The 25,287-nt window shown below is 32.3% G+C and overlaps 2 protein-coding genes across 7 annotated transcripts in view; both read right to left on the bottom strand.

Moving 5' to 3' along the window:
* The window catches only part of hiw (MYC binding protein highwire), a 507,580-nt gene extending 504,429 nt beyond the window's left edge, over positions 1–3,151 (bottom strand). For 4 of the 5 annotated variants that reach the window (XM_069830498.1, XM_069830496.1, XM_069830500.1 and 1 more), the window contains exon 1: positions 2,820–3,053. In XM_069830498.1, the coding sequence (XP_069686599.1) occupies positions 2,820–2,914 (95 nt within the window). In that variant the 5' untranslated portion in view covers positions 2,915–3,053. Of the gene's footprint in view, positions 1–2,819 lie in introns of all 5 variants that reach the window. The other variant, XM_069830497.1, reaches the window with a different exon arrangement.
* An 11,916-nt stretch (positions 3,152–15,067) lies between these two features.
* LOC138703006 (bestrophin-3-like) overlaps positions 15,068–25,287 on the bottom strand; it is a 67,101-nt gene continuing 56,881 nt past the window's right edge. For both annotated transcript variants that reach the window (XM_069830494.1, XM_069830495.1), the window contains 4 exons: positions 24,248–24,436; positions 20,848–20,983; positions 19,301–19,379; positions 15,068–16,137 (listed from right to left, as the gene is read on the bottom strand). In XM_069830494.1, coding sequence (XP_069686595.1) covers positions 15,219–16,137; positions 19,301–19,379; positions 20,848–20,983; positions 24,248–24,436 — 1,323 coding nt within the window. In that variant the 3' untranslated portion in view covers positions 15,068–15,218. The remainder of the gene's footprint in view (positions 16,138–19,300; positions 19,380–20,847; positions 20,984–24,247; positions 24,437–25,287) is intronic.

The raw sequence follows: 25,287 nt of genomic DNA, 5'->3' as shown, positions 1-25,287 counted from the left end.
TCGTTACAGATTACAATTTGCACTAATTGAATGTCAATTCCGTGTATTCAATGTCCTATTCAATTCTTGTTGTTTTGTGCATGTCATTTGATATCACTATGGCAACGCATGTAAACACAAATTTACCACTGTTTAGATACAGTTCATATTAATATAGTTTATTTTGATCCATCTGTTCTTTATTTAAACTTTAAATTAGGGAGGATGTTTTGCCGCACCCTTTATTATTATACCGCATATTTTTAAACTTAGTTCATTAACACATGTAAGTAACATATATAATATATTTTTTATCTCTTTATAATATCCTCGTTTTCCCTGCTGGCCCTCTTGGAGTTTCTAACACTCATTTTCCCCTGTCCTCATTAGCTTTAAACTATTAAACAGCAGTAGGAAGTTTGTTCCTCAACTAGAATCAGAACTTTTATTGTGAAAGACTGATCCATGGTCTTACAGAATTAATAATGGTCCTTCATTAGTAGCCTTCAACTAAGGAAAGAGATTCCTTACTATTTACACAACAATCTGTCTGAAAATTCTGCACTAGGCCTAAAACTGTTTGTGAAAGACAAATTACTAATCACTGGCGTAAGGTGGGGGGAGTATGAGAAATGAAAATTCTTGTGATTAAGTTCCAACAGTTTTATTGTCAGTGTAGCAACCAGAACTGTGGGGCAGGAGACATCTTTAATCCTACATAAGTTCTTCTATGCCAAATTGAATGTTGGTCAGTATGGTGGACATCATCGAGTATAAGTGACAGATTAGGTTTGGTTTGTTAAGGATTTTGGTTCGCCTTGCATATTATATGCTTTTTGGTAGGCATACCAAAAAAATAAACAAACCAAATCTAATCTGTCACTGATCCTCGATGATGTTCGCCTTACTGACCAAAGTTCAATTTGGCACAGAAGAATATAATTACCGAAAAAAAGAGTTCGAGGTGAGGTTCACAATTAAATAGAAAGAATCACAAGAATAAATGAATAAAAAATTATAAATAAACGTAGCAGGTCTACATAAAATAAAAATGGTCCTAAAGTATATGTATAGAAGATGCTTTTCAAATTGTTTGATATAGGCCTGGTTAAAATTCCATTTCGATTTACAAAACAGAGAAAGATGAAAATAATTTAAAACTATAAAATATGCACCACAACAGATTTCTTTATATTTCATCCATTCTATACAAAAAATATTTTATCAGAACATATTTTCATTTGACTATGGAAACTGAAACTCAGCAAGACTTCATAGAAATACCTAACCGAATCACAGTTTGTTTTAAGTTTTGAGCTAAGCGATGTAGGTACAACAAAATTATATTATTATTTTATTTTAACACATACCAAATGAAAAAATTACAAACATTTAAAGTCAGAATGAGAACATACAATAATGTTACCCTTAGGTTATATAAGCCTACCTTTAGTTATTCTCTCGTTGGCACAATTTATGTGTTTAGTTGGTATAGTTTTTTGTGTTTAGTTTGGATAATTTGTTTGTGTGTTTGTATATTTGTGTGTTCATTTTGTATAGTTTTTGTGTGTTAAGACTGTATAATTTATGTTTTCAATTTGTATAGTTTTTTGTGTGTTTAGTTTGGATAGTTTGTGTGTGTGTTAGGACGAATAACTTGTGTGATCAGTTTATATAATTTTTTGTGTGTTTAGTTTGGATAGTTTGTCTGTGTGTTAAGACTGTATAATTTGTGTTGTTTGTATTGTTTTTTGTGCGTTTAGTTTCTATAATTTATGTGTTTAGTCAGTATAGTTTTCGTGTTTATTTGTAAGTGTATAGTGTAAGCTCTCTTGGACTGGATCCCCAAGTGTAGTAAACCTTCAACTCACCCTACTACTACTACTACTACTACTACTACTACTACTACTACTACTACACTACTGTAGGAGGCCGTTGCCCTTATTAGATTTCAGGCTTTTCATATTTCATAGTTACCGGTACTCTAATGTGTATTAGAATTGAGAAAGAACTACACTAAAGAAGGCACATATCACTTTCCCATCTAATAATTACCCTCTCGAGTTTATTGGTAACAAGTGACAGGAGGCTACAACAGTGTATCAGGATATACAGGTAAGTATCAAACGGTTTTATGTTGAAAATATTTGTGGCTGCTAACTAAAACCACGTGTTTGTCACTGTACGGTATAGGCCTACATATAACACAAACCAGTGAAGAAAAAAATTAATTTTGTCTCCTTTTGTGTAGCTTTTCTGGAGAATTACATTCGGCTTCAACAGAGCTGCATTTATTTATGAATGCGTTTCCTTCCGTGATAAAGTTACAAAAACTCAACCCTGTGCCATATGATAAGACTGGCTCTTTCTATAATGCACGAAGTACAATATGAGAATACGGTACTGAAATGAATTCGCAGCAATATATAAAATGAGAAAAAGACAAGCCTACAAGGAAAAAAATATAAATGTACTAGGATTCGTTAATACTATTTATTTGGTTAGGATACGTTAAATTATGTCTATTAGTTTACAAATATAACCTAACCTTACAAAGTACTTCAAAGAATCATAATCTTTAAAGCACGTTGTACCCATGTTTTATTATAATGACAGCAAGTCTTTATGACCTCCATAAGCACGTTTTTATATTTACATTTCATGATTATGAACATTTGTCGGTGGTGTCTGTATTTTATTTTGCATGCAATATAAACATAAAGATTGCAAATCTACTTTTTAAAACATATGACTGGATTTTTTGAACGTGTACACCATGTAATGGGGAGTTTAACAGGTCACTGTAATTTACAAAAACTAACTACATTCGTAAGTCTAACCTTTGATGATCTGGCAGTACTTTAAACTGTTCATGGAAATATTTTCCCAGAAGATCCGGCTCTGGCAGCATCTTATCCCAGTCACCGGTCCCCATCTTCTCGAAATTGTACTGATCAGCTGTCACTAATATAGGCCATGTCAAAATTGAGAACTATTGTTTTATTGTTTCCTTTTCAGTACATAAATGTTAACTTCAAAAACTCAATAATGGAACAAAGTCATTTTCATGCCTGAACTATGAAATCCCCTCTCTAATGAACTGGAATTTGGAGTACAGACATCATACGACTGATTCACATTACAACCTCTGCGAGAATGCTTGTCGATAATCATGATGCAATGGTAGGACGCATTATCATTGCGCATACAATACGTCAAACTGCGGCGGTTTATTCGAATTACAAAATAGATATACTACGAAGAAAAATTAAGTACAATAATTATGAAACGTTCTTAAGTCCTTATAGGACCTACAATAGCCGCAAAGGCTGAAAAAAGTAAACGGAAGTAGCATTTCGATTAATAAAACTATCGGTTATAAACCGGTACTCCTGTCTTTTGGTATAAATGAATATTTAAGAGTTGCATTATTCTTTATGCAATTGTTAATGAAAATGCGTCTGTTGGTTCAGGGAAATATATATAAATAGTAAAGTTCAAGGGTAATGAGTTTGTTGGTCCATGGAAATAATCAATAGTAACATTATTCAAGCCACGAGAAGAGTAGACAGCTCTAACGTAACAATTTGATTATCGACTATATTGAGATACTATCGAATACACTGATGGAATGTTGTGGTTCACGTGTAATGCAACGTTTCTCAAAATGTATTCTGGGGAACCCCTGAGGTTCTGCAAGCAAATTCTATTGATTCGCAAGTCCTAAACGTCTTTTTCTAATTTTAATTTCATGTTTGGAAGATACTACAAAATGTAGGCTATACAAAATAACGAAATGTGAATCAATAATATTAAAAATCAATAATAATAATAATAATAATAATAATAATAATAATAATAATAATAATAATAATAACAATAACAATAATAATTTATTATTAAACATCTAAAACGGAAAATAATACCGGTATTTAAAACATTTATTACTTCTATCACTGGATTTTCTGCAATAAATACAGAAGTAGAAATATGGGTACAACCTTCGTCCATAAAACCGGATATAAAAGAAACCTGCAGGTTTAAAAGACAAACACATTCGTCACACTGAACTGAATTTTCTACGTACTAGTTTTCACATGTATGTTAATTATTAAATACTAATAAAAATATTATAATTTTGTTCCATAAAAGTTCTTATAAAATTTCATAATACTGATTATAGCAAATCTGTACGTTCTGAAACTGAAAATGTAAGATTTTGACAATACTGTATGTGCATTATTAACACACTTCCAATTTTGTAGTTACACTCACTTCAGTAAGTAGTAGTAATAATAATAATAATAATAATAATAATAATAATAATAATAATAATAATAATAATAATAATAATAATAATAATTTTATTATTTATTTATTTATTGATATTTTTGTGCTGGACAACAGCCATTGGCCAATAAAAGTCCAGCACAGTGATGATAATAATAATCATAATGATATCAAAAGAAAGAAAATGGATCACAAGGGTTCCACTGCTGCACTGTAGGTTGAAAGGGATTTCGTGGTGAAAAAATGTTGAAAAAAATAGTTAGGTATAATAGATCTGTTCCCTTGTTTAATATTAGTACTGGTTATTAAAAAAAATCGAATATTAATATTATACATAAACGAAACTGAAATTAATATAATAATATAAAACTACAAAACTCACAATTTTTTTTTTCTTTTTTGTAATTCTGACTTCGCTGACAACAAACAAGTCTTACAGACGTACGAAATAGACACAGAAACAGAATTCAGGTTGCCTAAATTTTGTTCCTGTTCTGTACAACTACTACAAGATGTAGGTCTTTTTTTAAAAGGAATCTATTAGCTAGCTAAAAAGATGCGGGCAGGCCTGTTTGCTTAAAGAAAGTGCTGATAATATTCAGAAAGGATATTCCGTTTCAAGCAGCTGTTATATTATTATTATTATTATTATTATTATTATTATTATTATTACAATAAAGCAATGTAGGTAATAAAGCCTCCGGTTACTTACTTATCATTGTTAAAGTCATTTGAACATTTTGCTTAGTTAAATACGTTGATACATATTTTTACTGCTTGGATGTAACAAATGTAAAAGTACAAAGAGTAACCTTTATTTTCACATAGCAAATTGTCTCATTCACAATTTGTTACAAATATTCTAAGCAATTCGTGATAACTTTGAAATGTTCTGGAAGAAAACTATGCAAAGAGAGTGTGAGCTGGACCTGTCAGAAGCAAGGTTCACAAGCAAAGGAAGGTGTCTCGCCACCTGGACGATTGTCAACATTTGCAGCATGCCTTTATTAATATAAAGAAGTTTTTTCAGTGCAAATTCTACGAACTTATAGATTGTGTGAATATATCCCTGAAAGAATACTTCCAAGAAAATAAAATTCTTAATACCCAGTACAGTACAGTGGACAATTTTGTCATTGGAAAAGTAGATGATGTCAGGTGTGTTTTCAATGATGACATTCACGACTACTACCAGTATGAAATCTTACGGTCATAGAGAAACATGATGTATAAGTGTGTTGCAATGTTATGTGTAGAATTGGACAAATTTGGTAATGTGGTAAAGTGTTTCAAATCGAATGTCATTCGTGAAATTGTGCCTTTATTCATGAAATTTACAGTCTAACTCTGACCATGCCAGTTTCCACAGTCACTGCCGAAAGATCTTTTTCCTCGTTGGAAAGACTGAAGACATTTTTGCGTTCAACACTGTCCCAGCAAATAATCACAGTATTAGTAATTGATTAACTAGCAGACTTACTCGTGTTAATTATGTAAGTTTGTGCGGCTTACAGCTGTTTCGGTGCTTCATCACACCATCCTCAGAGCCTACTAGCCTACTAGCTAGTAGGCTCTGAGGATGGTGTGATGAAGCACCGAAACAGCTGGAATCCGCACAAACTTACATAATTAACACGAGTAAGTCTGCTAGTTAATCAATTACTTATATTCAAGTGTTAAAAGTAGTGTATGCAAGATTCAAAATGGATTATCAATCACATTATTGTTTGAAATATAGATCATAAGGGGAGTACTGAAAAGTTGGATTTAGATTATGTTTGGTCAAATTCGTAAGGAGAAGTACAGTCAGGAGAAACAAATATGCAACACGTCATGCTATATATTGGTGAATCTACCTTCTACCTATTATCTATTTTTATTTTAGAAATAAGTGAAGTTTCAAGTTAAAAAAGTTATAAAGTTCTATTTAATTATTACTACAACTGAGTAATTATGCAGAATAGCTACATTCAAGATAATGCAGAGATTTTTTTGTACATATGTACTGGTAGTTACTAGAATATCTTAATAATATGGAGAAATTTTTATTTTATTGTCGCAATTGGGATCCACAACAATACAAAATGGAACATAGCCCCTGTACCTTAAACTAACTACATTTCAAAATCGTTCTTAGATTCATTTTATTTTCAGCATTCCGTATTATATATACTATCTGTAATCACATCAATATTATGAAAATTAATATCATGATATATGAAAGAGATGATTTATGATTTTTTTTAACTTATAACTCAAGTGTGTGAGTCCAGCCAATATTAAAAAAAAAATGGCGCCTCTGTTTGTTCTATAGTTGTGGAATAGCCGAACACTATCTAATGGTTTACTTAAATCATTCGATTGTGGTAAAAATGTTAGTTGCACTAACAGTTCCATCAGAAAAATTTGCTATTAATATAGTACCGGTATATAGTCTGTAATTATAAATTATTTTGTCATTCTGGGCCCTTAAAGGCATATAGCGCTACGGATTATTAATATTATTATTTACATGCAACCTAGTCAAATCAAATTCAGTAATTTTAAAAATGAAAGGCAAGTTAGTAAAAAAAAAAAAAAAAAAAAAAAAAAAAAAAAAAAAAAAATTGGATCTAGTTAGAAAAAGCAAAGCACTGTATGCAGTGATAGAGTTCAGTCTATTTTTTTTCTTTATTTTCGGTTGAAGTCAAGAGGGCTAGAATAGAGATCGGGGTGCACACTTTAACAAAATAGGATGATCTGTTATTCCCAATTTCACTGACGACTATTTGAAAAGGACAATACAGAAATGCTCAAAATTACTACCGGTACCAATACAAAATAAAGCACAAAGCCTTCGCAGATACTTTGTGTGAAGAAATAAAATTCTAAAAACTCGAAGTGAAGTTCATGTTGGACATATGTATTTATCCTTTTTCTGAATTAATAGCACAGAACTTTGGTATTTAACTCTAAGACATGTACTTCAATGTGACTTACCTGTTAGATACACCACAGTTATTTCTTTCATTCAGGTAGTTTTGTTTAGGAAGAAACAAAATTAAATAATAAATTCAAAAAGGATATAAAACATTTATTATAGAAATAATAAAGTCATTTATGAGTCACTGAAATATAGGGTTTGTACAATGACTTGATATATGTGAAAGTTTACAAGATGTTAAATTTTATTTTACAAATTAATACATTGATGAATACTGTCCGTTGCTACAGTCTTATATACAATGTATTCAAATGCTTAAGTATGTTTTCTTCACAGTCTAATTAAAGGGCCCAGTCAATCAGTATTTTTCTGAAAATGATTCATTGCAAAATATTGAAATTTTTCGGTGTACTAAGATAGCAACTAAAGATTTGGAAAGAAACTAGTGGTATAATAATTTAAATATTTAGAATTCTCATTTGTAGAGTTGGTGAAAATGGCCACCATTTAATATTCTATTCTTGTAATGAAAATAAAATTTGTTGTCACAATCGAAGTCTATTCCACACACAGGCCTATTATCAAAAGCAAGTTAAGTTTGCTAGCGACACCATAAATCTGGAATTAAAATTTCATCCTTCACAAAAAAAAAAGAGTAGACTACGATCAAATAGTTCAAATAGACTACAAAACATACGAGATGTTGTTCTTATTATAATTATTATATTTCACTGAAACAACAGGTTGGGTACATTATAATCTTGCACAATGGGTAACTAATAATTATTTATCTGTGGTATCCTTCATAACAATAAAAATAACTTTATAAACTACTACAATTTTGGCTACAATACACAGGCATTATTTGGGGAGAAGGGGGCCAATTGTCTCCTTTGATTTAAGATTAAAAAAATAATAATTGAATAGTACTAGTAAAGAAAATAGGAATCTATGTGACAACTTCGCTTACTCTTAATATTAAAATATTCTACTTTCTTAAACGATTAAGAAATAAAAGACAAGCTAGTTAATGACTTAGTTCAGATGAAACCAAGACGTTAGTTACCCTTTGTTACATTAGTAATTGTTACATACTGTTAAATTACATTAAAATGTCTTTATCAATAAAATTGTGTCTGTTCATTTGTTAGCACCTACGTCATATCAGTAGTACGTTCATGTAAATTTCGAATCGTATACGTGGGATAAAAAGTTAAAACTAGGCCTTACTTACTTACAAATGGCTTTTAATAAACCAGGAGGTTCACATAACCCCACCATTGGTCCCTATCCTGAGCAAGATTAATCCAGTCCTTACCATCATATCTCACCTCCCTCAAATCTATTTTAATATTATCCTCCCATCTACGCCTTGGCCTCCCCAAAGATCTTTTCCCCTCAAGTCTTCCAACTAACACGTTAAATTAGGCCTCTATGTGGAAACTGGAAATGTATCAGTACTGTAAAGTGGAGTAAAGTTGGGCATAAAAAAATTAAACCATGATATCAGACCTCACTTGGGGAGCTACAACAGGTAGCGAAAACCGGTTGCGAAAGACAGCTATAACGGTTGGGGGAATCATCGTGCTAACCACATGATACCTCCATTCTGGTTGGATGACCGTTCACCTCTGCTTCGGCTTGTGAACGTGAGGCCAGCAGTCAGCTAGCGATCTGGACCTTTAAGAGTTATGGTGTCACAGATATCAGACCTATTTGTGACTTAAAATAACAACAAAAAAGCATTTAAGAATTGGAGCAAAAATAATGAACTTTAAAAATATATTAAGTGCATCTGATTTCGTGGTTTAATTCTTGTTTTATGGTCAAGTTTATCCCAATTTATGGAATGGAAAATAGTTCATTTCGAAGGAAATAAGGAAGGAGTACACCCACGCGATATAGGTACCCTATAAAGTCTTTAAAAAAAAAAATCCTTACCCCCCCCCCCCCAAGCAAAATGAAATAAGATGCCCCTACTACAGTACTGGTAGACCTAGTACTGGAGAAATCCACTGACAACCGAAACAAAATCATAATTACCATTTCTATTTTAAAGTTATGTTCGAAAGAAACTAAACCACTCTCTAAAAACTTTTACGACATGAAAATTAAGTTTAATACATCATATTTACAACTGTAAGTATTATGTAAATTTAATAATGATACAGTGAATGAGTAGATTTCATTCATATAAACATTTAAATCCACCAACTTGAATAATGACAAAACATTTCAGAACGGCAGTTATGAAAATAAAAATTAATTGCTTACAAAGTCTTAAAAATACTGTAGATATACCTAAAAAATGAGAGTGCATAAATTCCTAACTGCCAAATTCAAAAGTCGCAAGATTTAAATTTTTTTTGGAGTTGCAAGTAGTTATTAGCAAATAATTTACTTGAACTTAACAGGATAATATGTTATTGACAAACGAATATATCTTTACTTTAATGGATTTACTAAAATTGTAAATCATCTTCCACAACCATTCTTCGGTAAATTAAATTGTGTGTATTTACTGCTTCATTCTATACATCGACCGAAAACATTAAACTTCATTAAACTTGTATGGTGCTGAAAATACACATTACATTTACATTACTGGTTCATATCTTACATGACACAGTGCAAACACATGTTTACCAACATTAAGAATTTCTAATACTAAGGCACAGTTCTTCCATCTATATGATCAATAATAATTTTCATGTGTTATATAAAATCCATAGCCTCTATTCCTTCATTCAAGCAGATAGGTCAGTAAATACCACAAACTTCACGACTTATTTAAACCAATAATTTTCACCACTTATCACGATCATTATTAAATATTACTAGAAAATAGAGTTTTCACTTTAAAATCAGCTTAGAAAGAGTTGTACCGGTATATTAAATTCCTTTCTACATGCTCAACTCATTTACATTCATGCATATCAATCAGAATACCCAGTTTAAAATACTTGGTTTGTGAATATTTTAACACATAGAACATACTGGTGTGTAATTTGTACATGTCGTAGATAATAATTAGTTTTAATTTCCATTAATATGAAAAAATCATGTTGGGAAATTTCTCTTGAATTTAGACTAACACCACAGTCTAGTATATACAGTCACGAAGCTTGAGTTGTTGAGGGTACTAGGAACACTAGACTGTGCCGGCACTATTTCGCATTGTCTGTGATGAGGCGATAGTAGCGATCCTAGTGGTTAGCAACTATCTATGAATACATATTCCCTACGTATTGAGCTTCGTGACTGTATATACTAGACTGTGCCAACACTATCCATTCTGAGAATGTAGGCTTTCATGGCAGGCGTCATTAGGATTGGTATTTTCCAGGCCAGAGGGCCATGGTTGGTAATACAACATTTTCTCTGGATCAGTAGCAAAAATTATGCTTACTCGATACCCGTCTAGATGGAAATGGGTTAGATAACTGAAGAGGATGGTGTTGAAATGTTTAAGGGCCTCATACACTTAGCCTAAGCAAACAATTTCCAAAATTAACAATATTTATGCAACTATTTCACACAGATCAGAAAAATGTTACACAGTGATAGAACATTCCATGGGCTTTCTTTTGGTATAAAATTATTGTCATTACTTAAAATATGCATATTTTTGTTTCTGGCATTTTACAAAAAACACAATTCTCAAAAACCAGTACCGGTAGTTCAGTTATCATGACACTTTGCACACACATTCTTCTCTGCAGTTCGTACATGATGCACCACAATAATTTTAGGTACTATTAGGATACATGAGAAATATCATGCGATAATTTTTTTTTTTTTTAGTGTAACATATGAAATATTATAGTTTAATTAATGGACATGTGCACTTTATGTTGGTTCATAATGTATGTTATAATGTTAGCTACAAATAAAATTAAGTTTATAAAAATTAGATTTAAGGTTTTTAAGAAATTGTGTGTGTGTGTGTTTTTTGGTAAAACGATAGAAAAAAACATGCAAATTTTATTTCTGTTTCATTCACGACAATTAATATTAAATCATGATAATGTATATAAACTTAAATCATAATAATTTATATATCATTATATACCAAAAGAAAGCCCATGGCATGTTTTTGACTTGTGTATAATAGTTACTAGATATTGCTAATTAAGAAAAATATACGCTCGTGGTTCACGTTAAGTGTATGAGTTCCCTTAAACTTCTCTTGCCATATCATTTTCTCTTCTTAGTTTGTTGTTTATTTTCTTGTGGTTTCTTCTACCTTCTTCAGTGTTAATGATTTTCAATTTTCTCCTTTCCTTCATCTTCTTCAAAGGTTTCTCGACACTCATACTTTCTCTATAGGGTACCCTCTTATTTCTTCTGCGGTTATCTGTTTGCAGCTGTATAGAGGAGTCCAGTTCTCATTAATATTTCCAGGTGTAGATTCTAATTTCGCTATTTTTTCTTGAAAATTAACTTAACATTTTCTTGTTTCGTCTTCGTTCTTCAGTTTTTCTATGTCCAATTTCGTCGCCTGTCTTCTTATCTTCTTTAGACGAATATCTACTCCGCCTATCAGTAGGGTATGATTTAAGATATTTGTTCCTGGTAGAGTCTTTGCATTTTTTAAGCAATTTCGGAATCTATCCTACACCTGTATATAGCCTATCTGATATTTCCTTTTGTCCTTTCGACATGTCAACGTGTATCTTCTTCTTTGATATTGTTGGAATAATGTATTTCCTATCTCTGAGTGAGGTTCTGGCTGATATGTAGGCCTACATCTATTACCAAGCAGTAGATCTCACTTGATGATAAGTCAAAGGAAGAACAATTGTTTATATATATTACATCTGAAGTCTGATTAGAGTATATGTTACCAGTCAGTGTTCTATGCAATGGAGGGAGAAAGGATCTGGCCACCTTACCCCATTATCTCCTGGCTTAGTTACCTCATGAATGATTACTCATTGGCGTCACTTATGAGGTTCCAACATGTCTTTGGACATTGACTAAACAATAACACAATGTATTTCCAACAATCATTGCATTCCTTTCATATGAATTCACCAAAAATACTTCTCTGTTATTTCTCCTTCCCGATCCTTATTTTCTAACTGTTCTTCCATCTGGTCCTTCTCCTACTATTGCGTTCCAATCACTCATTAATATTATTATGCATGCTCCCTTCTCCTTCTCAACTATCTCATCTACTTTATCATAGCTAAAGTATGAAAAAAAAAAAAAAAAAAAAAGATTAATTTGCGTGTGGTAGGATAGATACAATGGAAGCAATAATTTTATAACATAATAAAAGTGTAAGCAAGTATAATTGTAATTAAATTTGTTGGTTGGTTATATAATTTTGTTAATGAATTTATAATTTCATTTTGGGAGAGAATCAGATAAAGGAACTGAGAAAAGTGAACAGACTATAATAAAGACTGTAGAAATTTATTAAGAACAGTACGTACTAGTAAGAGAATTTAATATTAGAAGGACTATTTAGTAAAGTTGAGCAACGATCGAGAAAAAAAAGACTAACAGTACCCACAAAGCCAAAAACCCACACAACAATATTTCCTACAATGTGTTGACTGCTTGTGAGTCAAACGATCAAGACTTCAGGAGTGGTGAACTCTCGAACGTCAAACAGCCTTGAATCGTCACAGTTGTTTATACCAGACTGAACTTTTATCTGTTTTGGCAATTGTTATATATGTATAAACAATCAAGTAGGTAGCCTATTTGAAACATCATCTGTACCTTTCAGTGTATAATAATCCATTCCCCAATCTTTATTTAATTACTAGGCACTTATTAAAAGGCTAGAATTTTTTTCGTATGTTTGAGATCAAGTGTACAATCTAAAATTTAAAAAAATGTTAATGCTTTATTTAAAGTTATGTTTTATGTTTCTTGAGAAATGAAAATTTATTTGAGAATTTTTTCTTCTATTTATATAACCAAAGGTAATATTTGTTAATGGAACCAGAACATTTTGATAACTATAATACTGTTTTGTTTTGTTTTGTTTTGTCTCTAATATTATTTATTTCAATGATGTATGTTATTCAAAGTTACGAAATCTTTCCACACCGACCAAATGCTATTTCGAGAATGATGAACGAGACTCAAAACACACGAGAGTTACGAGACGAGACTCGAAAGACAAATGCAACAAACACAGTGAGCGAGAGCTAAATTTAGTTTTGTTCATCTCTACTATTTAGGTAAGACAGTAGGATAGTTAAAAACTGTATAGTGATGGACTAAAAAACTGAAATGTGAAGATCCACCATGACTAATATGTAAGGTTGTCTGACAATAAAATATATCATAACAACAATCTCCGAAATCATATTGTATTTTTCATTTAACCTCTGCTTGTATTCTGGATCCTAGTGGTCAGCCGTAGATTTCGGCCAGATGTCCCAAATTGTGGAATTTGTTGTAAAATGATTCGATACTTAAATTTTCAAAAGCAAGTCGAACAGGGTAATGAGTTCGCTTCAGTGCTTGCACTAATTTAATTTTAGATGAACAATTTTGAAATGAGAGAAGATCACTGGGGCACTTCATGAAGAGATGGATGGAAAATATTTTGTAGACCAAACCAGTCAGGACAGGAAGAAGAAGAAAGAAGATGATAATGTTGACTACGACGACGACATGCTTGTTCTCACTCCTGACGATCCTGAGGCGACCAGCAGGGTGCATATTTGTAGTCAAACCACTGCTGTCAAACTTCCTCAACCATTTGCTTAATAAGAATGGTGCTTGGACACTTATTGATGCTATGTAAGCGATACTGGTAATGTTCACGAAATATATGTCGAACAGTTATGAAGGAATAAATTGTTGTAGTAAAATGTTCGCACATAGAAGGCTGTTCCCAGTGAAGCAATACATTGCTACTGATTTTCTAAGGCAACTTTAAAGAGAAGTAAGGACTATGGCCACTTCTAACACTGGAAGTTTGTTGCAGTTCTCCCACTCTAACAGATGAAGAGTTATTTAAAAGAAAAAAAATCCTTTCTGAGTCATACTGTATAATAGAAATTTAAATTTAAATTATTTAATAGTATATTATGAAATTAGTTTACAATGTTACATATTATTGCACGAGTCGAAATTAACGAAGCAGGTTTCCTAATTTTTATGAATGTAATAACTATAAAACATTATAGGCTATACGTGTTTCATACGCTATTTTTTTTTGTACGACAGCATTATAAAACAATTAAAAAAATAACATCAGATTTGATATATGGGTAGTTTGATATATGGTCTATGAAGAAAGGGGTTGCTGTGACAGCAGTGATATATTAAATATTATTACATGGAAAATAGCATCATAATATTAATTTTATAGTACAAGTTTTGCTGTCATAATAGAAGTCATTACGTTTTAGCTGATATGGTAATATTTTACAGCAATGGAACAATAATGTAGCATATTGTGCATGATTTTGACTGACAATAAGGACCGTTTATAATGCTGGTGTATAAAAAATATATATATTTAGAAGACTTTATTAGCTTTCAGCTTCCTTCATTATGGAGTTGTCTGATTGACAAAGCATACCAAACATTTAAAGAAGAATGGAGCAAGTAAAATACAGATTTTTTTTAATTGCAGCAACAATAAAAATTGGATAAAAAGCATAAAAATATGGAAATGAAGACAAAAGGTGGGATACAATTCAATGGAGCATATAGATAATTTTTAAGAATTTTTACTTACCCTTTAATGGTGGCCAGTGAAATATATATTTATATTTACATATTATAATTTATTTATTGTTGTGTGAGTGATCTATCCCAAATGAATAATCTCATAAACAGAGAAATTTTGTTATGTACTAAGCACAGAAATTATACAATTATTTTTATTATTACTAGAACAGTAAAATTATGTTTTATATTGTAAAATAAGAACGTTATCATGAATAATATTAGTACATATTAAATAGATGTGTTTTACATAACACACTTCTTTTAGCATCTTTCCAACAATGTGACAGGAAGCAATCAATTACTGATTTTCACTCAATCTTCAGACAGTTGACTCCTGACCAATCCCAGTTCGTTCTTCGTCAGTCTCATTTTCTTCTTCTTTGCTGCTGGTATTACCCATGGGACTGTCTGTCGTAGTCTCACCGTGCTCACTGATTGGTTCCAGTTCATGAAAATCATGATGTGTTCTCCTGGCAAGAGGCACTACCGCAGCTTCAATCAGCTCTATGTCATCAGACGAACTGGTGGCATGGGCTGGCGACACTGATGGTACAGGAATGGCGGCACTTGGAATGTATGGTTGAGGACCACTGAGAGGCGGAGATTGCGATTGCTTTGGAAGCCTCTCTTCTCCTTCTACACCTTCACTTGTACTAGTCTCAGGTACTGACATTTGGGAAACTAAAGCTCTCTTCATGCCACTGGACGGTGATTCTTCGCTGTCAGAGCGCGGTATATCTGGAGGTTTTTCTGCAAATACAATACACGACACTGGCGCGCTTATGGCTGGAGTTGTAACAGTAGTGCTAGACGTCCCAGCAGACGGCGTGGTTACAATACTTGTAGTAGGAACTAGAACACTGGGGAATGACACCGATGGATACAGTGCGAAGTGCGCATCAGGCGATAAGATGGTTATCACAGTCTCAGGATCGGAATTCTGTCTGATGTCAGAAGAGATCAAAGCATTTTGTCGTTCTGCTGCAGGTACTGAAGTCTTGTTCAAGTCTTTTTCCACAGAGTGTTGTTGCTGCAGGTTGCGTGACAGACTGCTCTTGTGCGGTATGACGTCGTCTTTAGCACTGGACTGTCTCGGGGCAACCTGACATGTTAGTGGAGTGAACATGTGTCTGATGGGGGCGCTGGACGGAATCACGATCTGGGTAGTGGCACTTGCTGACTCTGTTACAGCATAGGGATCGATCAAAGAGATCAGAGGTGACACTGCTATATCTTTCCTGTAAAAATTAAAAATATGCTTCTTTAATATAATACATCAAAAACGATTTTAGACAGCATTATAATCATAAACACTATGTAGGCCAGGCAACACAGGGGATTCCTCCGGGTACTTCAGTTCCCCCTGTGACATCCCAACAATTAATTCTCCATCATTATTCATTACGAGTGCAATGTGGACTCATCACCTGTGGTGCAGTCTGGATAGTCGGCACAAGCGACATGTACAACCCCACATTTACAATCAGGGCAAATAATGACTAGTAAAGGGCTCTGCCATTGGATGGATGAATGAATGAATGAATGAATGAATGAATGAATGAATGAATGAATGAATGAATGAATGAATGAATGAATGAGTGAATGAGTCAGTGAGTGAGTAAGTGAGCGAATGAATAAGAAAGTAAATAAATAAAAAACAAATAAACAAATAATAAATTCATAAAAAAAAAAGAAATAAATAAACGAGTGAGCGAGTGCATGAGTAAATAAATAAGTAAATGAGTAAGTACATAAGTAAATAAATAAATAAATAAATAATTGAAAATAAGAATTAAATAAGTAACTTACGAAGTAATTAAATAAATACAGCAAATAAACAATAAATAAGTAACGAATTAATAAATTGAGTAACTTATTAACTACATAAATAAGCTAAATATATAACTTAATAATAAATAAATAGATAAATGAACAAGTAGGTAGAATATTAAATAAATAAATGAATGAGTCAGTGAGCGAGTGAGTGAGCGAATGAATAAGAAAGTAAATAAATAAAAAACAAAGAAACAAATAATAAATTCATAAAAAAAACAAATAAATAAACGAGTGAGCGAGTGCATGAGTAAATAAATAAGTAAATGAGTAAGTACATAAGTAAATACATAAATAAATAAATAAATAATTAATTGAAAATAAGAATTAAATAAGTAACTTACGAAGTAATTAAATAAATACACAAATAAACAATAAATAAGTAACGAATTAATACATTGAGTAACTTAATAACTAAATAAATAAGCTAAATATATAACTTAATAATAAATAAATAGATAAATGAACAAGTAGGTAGAGTATTAAATAAATAAATAAATAAATAAATAAATGAGTGAGTCAATGAGTGAGTGAGTGAGCGAATGAATAAGAAAGTAAATAAATAAAAAACAAATAAACAGATAGTAAATTCATAAAAAAAAACAAACGAGTGAGCAAGTGCACCAGTAAATAAATAAGTAAATGAGTAAGTACATAAATAAATAAATAAATAAATAAATAAATAAATAAATAAATAAATAAATAAATAAATAACTGAAAATAAAAATTAAATAAGTAACTTACGAAGTAATTAAATAAATACACAAATAAATAATAAATAAGTAACGAATTAATAAATTGAGTAACTTAATAACTAAATAAATAAGCTAAATATATAACTTAATAATAAATAAATAGATAAATGAACAAGTAGGGAGAGAAATAAATAAATAAATAAATGACTGAAAATAAGAATTAAATAAATAACTTACGAAGTAATTAACTAAGTACATAAAACATAAATAAACAATAAATAAGTAAAGAATTAATAAAGTGAGTAACTTAATAACTAAATAAATAAGCTAAATATATAACAAACTAAATAATAAATAAATAGGCAAACAAGTAGGTAAATAAATAAATAAATAAATAAATAAATAAATAAATAAATAAATAAATAAATAAATAAATAAATAAATAAATAAATAAATAAATAAATAAATAAGTTAATTAATTAATTAATGCTTGAATTAATAATTATTTACAAGATTTATGTCTTTAGCCTTGATTCATCTTCAACATTTATAAAAAAATTAGTCCATCTTTCTTCTTCTTTTAGAAAATCTATGGATATTCAACCCCAGTTATTAATTGGTTATTTAACAATGCTGTATAAACAGAGATTACCTATCATCGGTATAATTGATGGTATTAAGATGTATCTATATGAAGAAAGGAATCCCAAGATTCATCACGGGCATTACCCGATATTCGCCCTACTGTTGGGAAAAAAACCTGAAAAAAAAAAAAAAATGAACCAAGCAACCAGCGTAAGTGGAATTCGAACCCATTATTGAGTGCAGCCTCGGAAAACGCATCCAGCTCTCTACCCCTGAGCTACGTTGATAGCTTTCCACTAGACAGTCTAATATTATCGTATATAATCCATAATTCATGGCATGACAGCCCGTGAAGGACAAAGGCCAACCAGCTGACTGCTGGTCTGATAAAAAAATAGGATTATTATATTATAATAATTAATTAATATAAAATACAGATTATCTATAAATAATACAGCACTATTGCTGAAAGATAGAGGTGTATGTGTGTGTGGTGTGTGTCTATATATATATATATATATATATATATATATATATATATATATATATATATATGTATATCAGCAGAGGCAGACAATCATCCAACCAATATGGGAGTTTCGTGTGATTAGCATGATCATCCCCACAGACATTATAGCTGGTTTTTAAACTGGATTTTGTAATCGATTCTGTATGTGCACTGGTTTAATACACTGGCAGAAAATTACTTCCTCATGAGGATTCCAACCAGCTTTCATTCTGTAATGCGAGTCCTAGTCATGATGCCTTAGACCACGATGCTACATTACGAGACCTATTCTTGTATGGGTTATATTAAACCTTATTATTGTGCATTCCAGTGACGTATATAGATATCAATTACCTTCATATAAAGCGTAAATACATTATTTTAAAGACTTCAGGTAAATTTAATAGCGATCTAAGTGCCATTTTTTAATTAGCTAGGGAAATGAGTCATAATATACGTTGAAGCTATTGGCACATACACGACCCACTACCTATGAACACGTAATAAAACGACAAAGCAACGAGTCTAGACTTCAACGCATATATGCTACAGTGTTAGGTACATTGTTATTCCAGTAAAAACACAATTTTCACAAATATGTCACTTAGATTCTTATTAACTCTAAGCCTTCATTTTTTCCTTCGTTGTTTGTTACACTCCTTTTAGCATCATTAATAGCTGGACAAGGAGGTTAGTACATTATTTGATCACAATTTTCTTTGAACTGGAACATATACAGCTTCTCACATTATTTTGTGTTATTACTGCTTTCATAATTACCATTCATATTTCTTTGATTGTTTTGCCTGCTTTTGGACATCTGATACCTTCTGATGTGGTGATAGGAACATATCCATCTCTGAAAAGAAGAAAACCCATTTAAAGCCATTTAATAATTTTAAGTTAATCAATGATGCAACATTTCGGTATCACAACACACAGAGTTTCTTTTTTTTTTTTATTACTGCACAAATCGGCACCAAAATTCTAAGATAAGATATTGTTGGCTGTTACGAGTTAATTTCTTGCATAAATTTTGCATAATTATGCTACAGTTGTTTACATTATTTGTACTTTTTTTATTGTAAGTGTGTGTAACTTCTACAATGCAAATTTCCATGAATACAAGACTATTGCTTTCACTTGGTATCTGTTGTCTTTTAACTTTTATTACCGGTACTGCACAAAATTTGTTTTATTACTGCACATATTGGTTTATTAGCGCACAAATTGTGTATGACTGCACACTAGAAAAAAACTCTGCCAACACATAAATCAACTTATGCAGGAATGGTGCCAGGATTTTTAATCTGGGAGGATAGAGGTGGAGCCAGACGTTAGCTTGTGGGAGCTACGTTAAAATATCATTGTGAAGTGTTAATATTGTAATAAGGCAACTATTTTTGTTTGGAAAATTTCCATTTATTTACATACATATTTAATAATTTTTATAAATTAATATATATTATATACTGGGTGTTCATTTCAAAGTGTGTCATGACGTCACTGTTGTGAGTCAGCGATTTGAAGCAAGTTTCAGCTTTTATGTCAGAGAAGTTGCCTATTATTTAAGGCGTTCAATCTGAACTTGAGAACGGTATAACTTGAATGTCATAGCAACAGATGGCGGTCTGTACGGTCTGTGTGCTACCATAACCTCGTTCGAACTGTATTTTGCGTGGGCAAGTCGTACATAGGGTATTTGTTATCATTGGTAACAGCAACATTCCACAACACAAATCAAATGCTCCGTGTCCATGTTCACCGTCCAAGTTAATGTCAACAAATACGTAAGCAATCGTCTTAACCCTCTCCCATAAAGAAAAAAAAAATTCACCTCAGTACGTGTTTCCAAGCAGTTCACTTTCCTGCCACTACCGGCATTACTGTAAGTATCAGTAAGTACCCTTCAGAATGGACGCCGTACTTGCCAGGCAACTTCTCTGGCACATAGGTAATACACCTTTGCGGAAGTGTAGGAAGATTGAATTCTCTAGGCTCATTGACTAGGCACATGACGGCATACAGCGAGCCATGACACACTTTGAACTGAACACACAGTAGAGGGATTACAATTTACTATATTTATTAATTTTATGTCAGCAATGAAAAAATATATAAGTTGCTTGTCTCAGTAGGATTCTAGTGTAGCTTGATGCGTATATTGTGGAGAGCATCAAATTTGTCTAAGATGGCGTCCTTGTCGAGGTTCTTGGTTGATTTTCTTTCAATGCAAAGAATTATTACTTGTCTGTCCAAGGACTTGTCTGCATTCGGTTGTGGAGGCATGTTCTTATATTACGCATACAAAAAGAACAAAGACTAACCTGAGGCATTTGCCATAGCACCCCAACTTTCTTGAAAGAACGACGTGCGCACGGAGCTCTCACTGGCTTCACTAGCATTGTCAACTTGAACTTCAACTTCTGCCACCTTCATGTCGCCTCCTTCAACTGGTTTCTCCTAAACATGCCAATATTGTATTAACACGATTGGCGATTTTTAAATTGGCTAGATACTGGTACTTATTTTCGTACTAAACTCCTTAGAATGCTAAATATTAATCCCTACACTTCAGGGTGCGAATTGAATATTTTCTCTGGTGGACATTAACATTTTAAATAAAAATACTGTCCATAATAATAAATTAGCAATATTGGTCAACATATAGTCCCTGGCAGGGACAAATTAATATCTTTTCAGCAGGGGATCCCTGGACATCCCTCCCCCCACCCTTCTGTCAATTGGCAATCTCACTCTTGTTTCTCTACAAAAACAGAAAATTGAGTCGCCTAGAATCGAACTCCATTTTACACAAAAAATCTCATTTTTTAGGAAAGACGATAAACTAATTTGATCTTTTCTGAAAGTTATTGGAAGAAACAAATACATCCAATTTAAAGTGTAAGCTTCAAAAGTGTACTTAAAGTGGAAAAAATCCGATTTCTTTGTTGCACTGAAAAATATTACGCGAATTTTGCTAGGAGAAAGTTCACTTTGCCACCAAGTTATGGATAAAATGCAATTTGAATCCAAAATGTAATTTTATTATTATTTTTTAGGTGCTACCTCTGCATTAAATAAGAGAAAAAAAATTAATAATTTATTATAAAAGAAATCAAATCTTCTCTCGAAATCAATTCTTTAGTAATTTTATATCATCAAAATGTATGTTGAATCTTTCGTACACTACTTTTAACACTTGAATATAAATAATTGATTAAATGGCGATCTTACTCGTGTTAATTGTGTAAGCATGTGCGGCTTACAGCTGTTTCGGTGCTTCTTCACACCATCCTCAGAGCCTACTAGATCTACATACAATAACATAAATACAGACATGGAAATCCTACACATACAACCCAAAAACCAAAAACTCAACACACTAGAACAATATGAAATATACAGACACACTAAAACACATTCAAACTCAACACAAATTCTCAACACACAGATCAATTTCAGAACACACACACTATTTGACACCACATTTCAACACTTTTCAACAATCGAACGCATCCACACAACAGGCAGCGAAGTTCGAGATGACACCGAGATCTAGTAGGCTCTGAGGATGGTGTGAAGAAGTACCGAAACAGCTGTAAGCCGCACATGCTTACACAATTAACACGAGTAAGATCGCCATTTAATCAATTATTTAAATCAAAATTTATTGCATCTTCAACACATTACATAATATATTTTTAAATAAATATTAATTACTCTAGAAAAATTACATTTAAAACACAAGGAAGACATTCAATATAGCATCTTGGAATTGAATGCTTGAATGGAATAAGGACCCATCCCATTTCCAGTAAATTTTCAAATCTTTCACATTACTAATTTCTCTTTATAAATATGTAAGTTATACATTCCTTTTTTGTATCGTATTGCAATACAAATTTTCCATAATTTTAAGTAACACTTAAGTATATTGCAACAGTTGAACAACACTACAGTATAATATCACAGTCTACTATATACAGTCGCGAAGCTTTAGGTGTTTTTTTGCAAATCTCGTGATAAAGTGCTCCAAGCGGTTAGCAACTAGAAACAATAGACTGTCCATGGTAGACTTTGGACTGTGTCGTATTTCTATCGAGTTCTACCTCGTTGCGTATTTCACATTGATGCTTGTGAAATGTTCGTTATTGGTTATAATGAAAATGTTAATGGCTAAAATACAATAATTGGAATAATAATATGGGACAAGGAGGAGACGTTTGTAGTGCTATAAATTGTAGCAACAGTAATAAAAAGAGGCCAGAGTTATCCTTTTTCCGATTTCCGAAAGATTCAGAAAGGTTCCTGGGTTTCCACAAGAATGCTGTGCAGAAACAAAACTGTTAATTTGAAGTTCTTTGTGACTGTTAGAATACATTATATCCTTAAATTTCACAATGAAATGTTTCAGTCTAACCGAAAGGACATTAGATACCGGTTAAAGTTCTGTCACTTAGGCTGCTAAGTTTCCAGAGAAATAAAGGTTAGGTCTACTTTTTTTTTCAGAGGATATATTTTTAATTGTAGCTATTAATTTTGTTATTATTTTTATGTGTTATTTTACTAAAGACGTAGAAAAATTAAGTTTGTTTTAATGAAATTCATTGATCACGTTTTATTTTCAATTCTGGTGGGATTATTATTGCTTAGGCCTACTTTTTTCTTCAAAGGATATGTTTTTAATTACAGCTGTTAATTTTGTTGTTATTTTTATTTGTTGCTTTACTAGAGACGTAGAAAAAGTCTGTTACAATAAAATTTATTGATCACGTTTTATTTCCAATTCTGGTGTGATTATTATTGCTTAACCTCATCCCACTTTGTTAACTACGTAAGCCTACACTACAAGTACTGATACACGTAAGTTACTCAATTAATTCATATTCCCATTATTATTGTTGTGAAGAGAAATGCAAATTAATATTTATTGGTTTCATAGTTAATTATCGCTATAATCTTGAATGAGTGAAGCTATTATAGTAAATTTCAGTTCGTTTTGCACAAACAAAAATTATATTAACTTATTTCTTGCAGGTATCTTCGAGTTTATGGTGGAATGTAATATACTTCATTAAAATAATAAATTAACTTTATTCATTTAATATTTCAATAATGGAAGGTGTTAATTTTTCCAAAAGAACACGACAACGAAAGTGTAACATATTTTGTTGGCTGCTAGGAGAGAGATCTGCGATGATGAGGCGATAGTAGCGATCCTAGTGGTGGGCAACTACCCAAACATTTGTCTCATAATCCCATCTGATGTGTAATATTTATTTCCTCAATACATTGATTAGATTTCATCAAGATGAAATAATTAAAATGTAATCTACATCTTACGATGTTTGGTGACGTATATACGTCCGTTGATGTGACATATTAATGAATTTAAATACTATTAGAGTCACAATCATGCCATGGTATGAAAGAAAAATTACACAACCTCGAGCGGGAATCGTACCTGCGACTTCCTGTTCTCCGGTCAGGCACTCTACCACTGAGCTATCGAGTTCGTCTCACGCCAAAGGCTTGGAATTATCCTTTCATACTGGCGACTCTGTTATAGAGTACTGTCCAGTAGACCGGAGAACAGGAAGTCGCAGGTTCGATTCCCGCTCGAGGTTGTGTAATTTTTCTTTCATACCATGGCATGATTGTGGCTATAATAGTATTTAAATTCAGAAATAATTAAAAGTTTTTCAGTTGTGACAAGGTACGAACCCTTGAGAGTTTCCTGGGAGTGTCTCTTCCTCTACTCCAAGATATGAGCTGGGAGGCTTCCGTCTCATCCTCAGTAGCCACGTTCTGTTGTTTTGACTCTTGTGCTTTATGAATTGCTATTTGAATAGGTGACTCAGTCGTCAAGGTTGAACCCGTAAGGGACACATCCGACATGTGGAACACTTCATCCTGCAAAAGATGAACGTATTATAGTAAGTATGAGGCAAAACAGGGATCAATCAGTTGCTAAGTCACACTATTAAGCATATAATAAGGGAGGAATATGAGGGTGATTAGAGGTGTGGGCAGGTGAGACTTGTCACACCCAATAATTTACAATTTTTTCGTGTTTTTTCAATGTACACAGATGAGTCAATGAAACACCTGAAGCTATTACTGCTATATTATAGCATTATCCAGATGTCAAGGTGATTGATGTGCGCACAAGCAAAACAAAGAAGCAGCAGTTGTTGCAAAATGGAAGTACCTCTGCACGAGTGTAACACTGTCGAACAGCACTTAATTAAGCGATTTTTCTGGACAAAAGTCCTGGCAGCAGAGGATACTCATAAAGAAATGTTGCCTGTTAATGCTGAGCATTACCTATCACATCAAACTGTCTACAGCTGGTTGCAGAAATTCTCTGAATAGAGAACACCGAGTCGGTTAACCAGTGGAGACTGTCACTGAGGCAAATGAATAACAGATTCGCAACTTGATCTGAAGAGAAAAGATGAAGGAGACAAAATGTTAGCCCGGATAGTCACAGGTGATAATCTCGGGTACTACATTACCAACCCATGGTAAAGCGTGCATCAGTGTTCAAATCAAGTCAGAAATGGTACACTCATATACTGGTGCCGCCATCTTGCAACTACTGCTTCTTTGTTTTGCTTGTCTGCACATTGATAATACTGCCATCTAGCAGTGATAGCTTCAGGTACCTCATTAAAAAATGTAAGTCGCTACTTCAATTTGTACTTACTGACTTTCCTACGTATTTACATTGAAATCTGTAGCTGCATTTAGATTGGCAACAG

Source organism: Periplaneta americana, chromosome 7, assembly GCF_040183065.1.
Source record: "Periplaneta americana isolate PAMFEO1 chromosome 7, P.americana_PAMFEO1_priV1, whole genome shotgun sequence".
Taxonomy (NCBI): domain Eukaryota; kingdom Metazoa; phylum Arthropoda; class Insecta; order Blattodea; family Blattidae; genus Periplaneta; species Periplaneta americana.
This window is presented reverse-complemented; position numbering and strand designations above follow the sequence as displayed.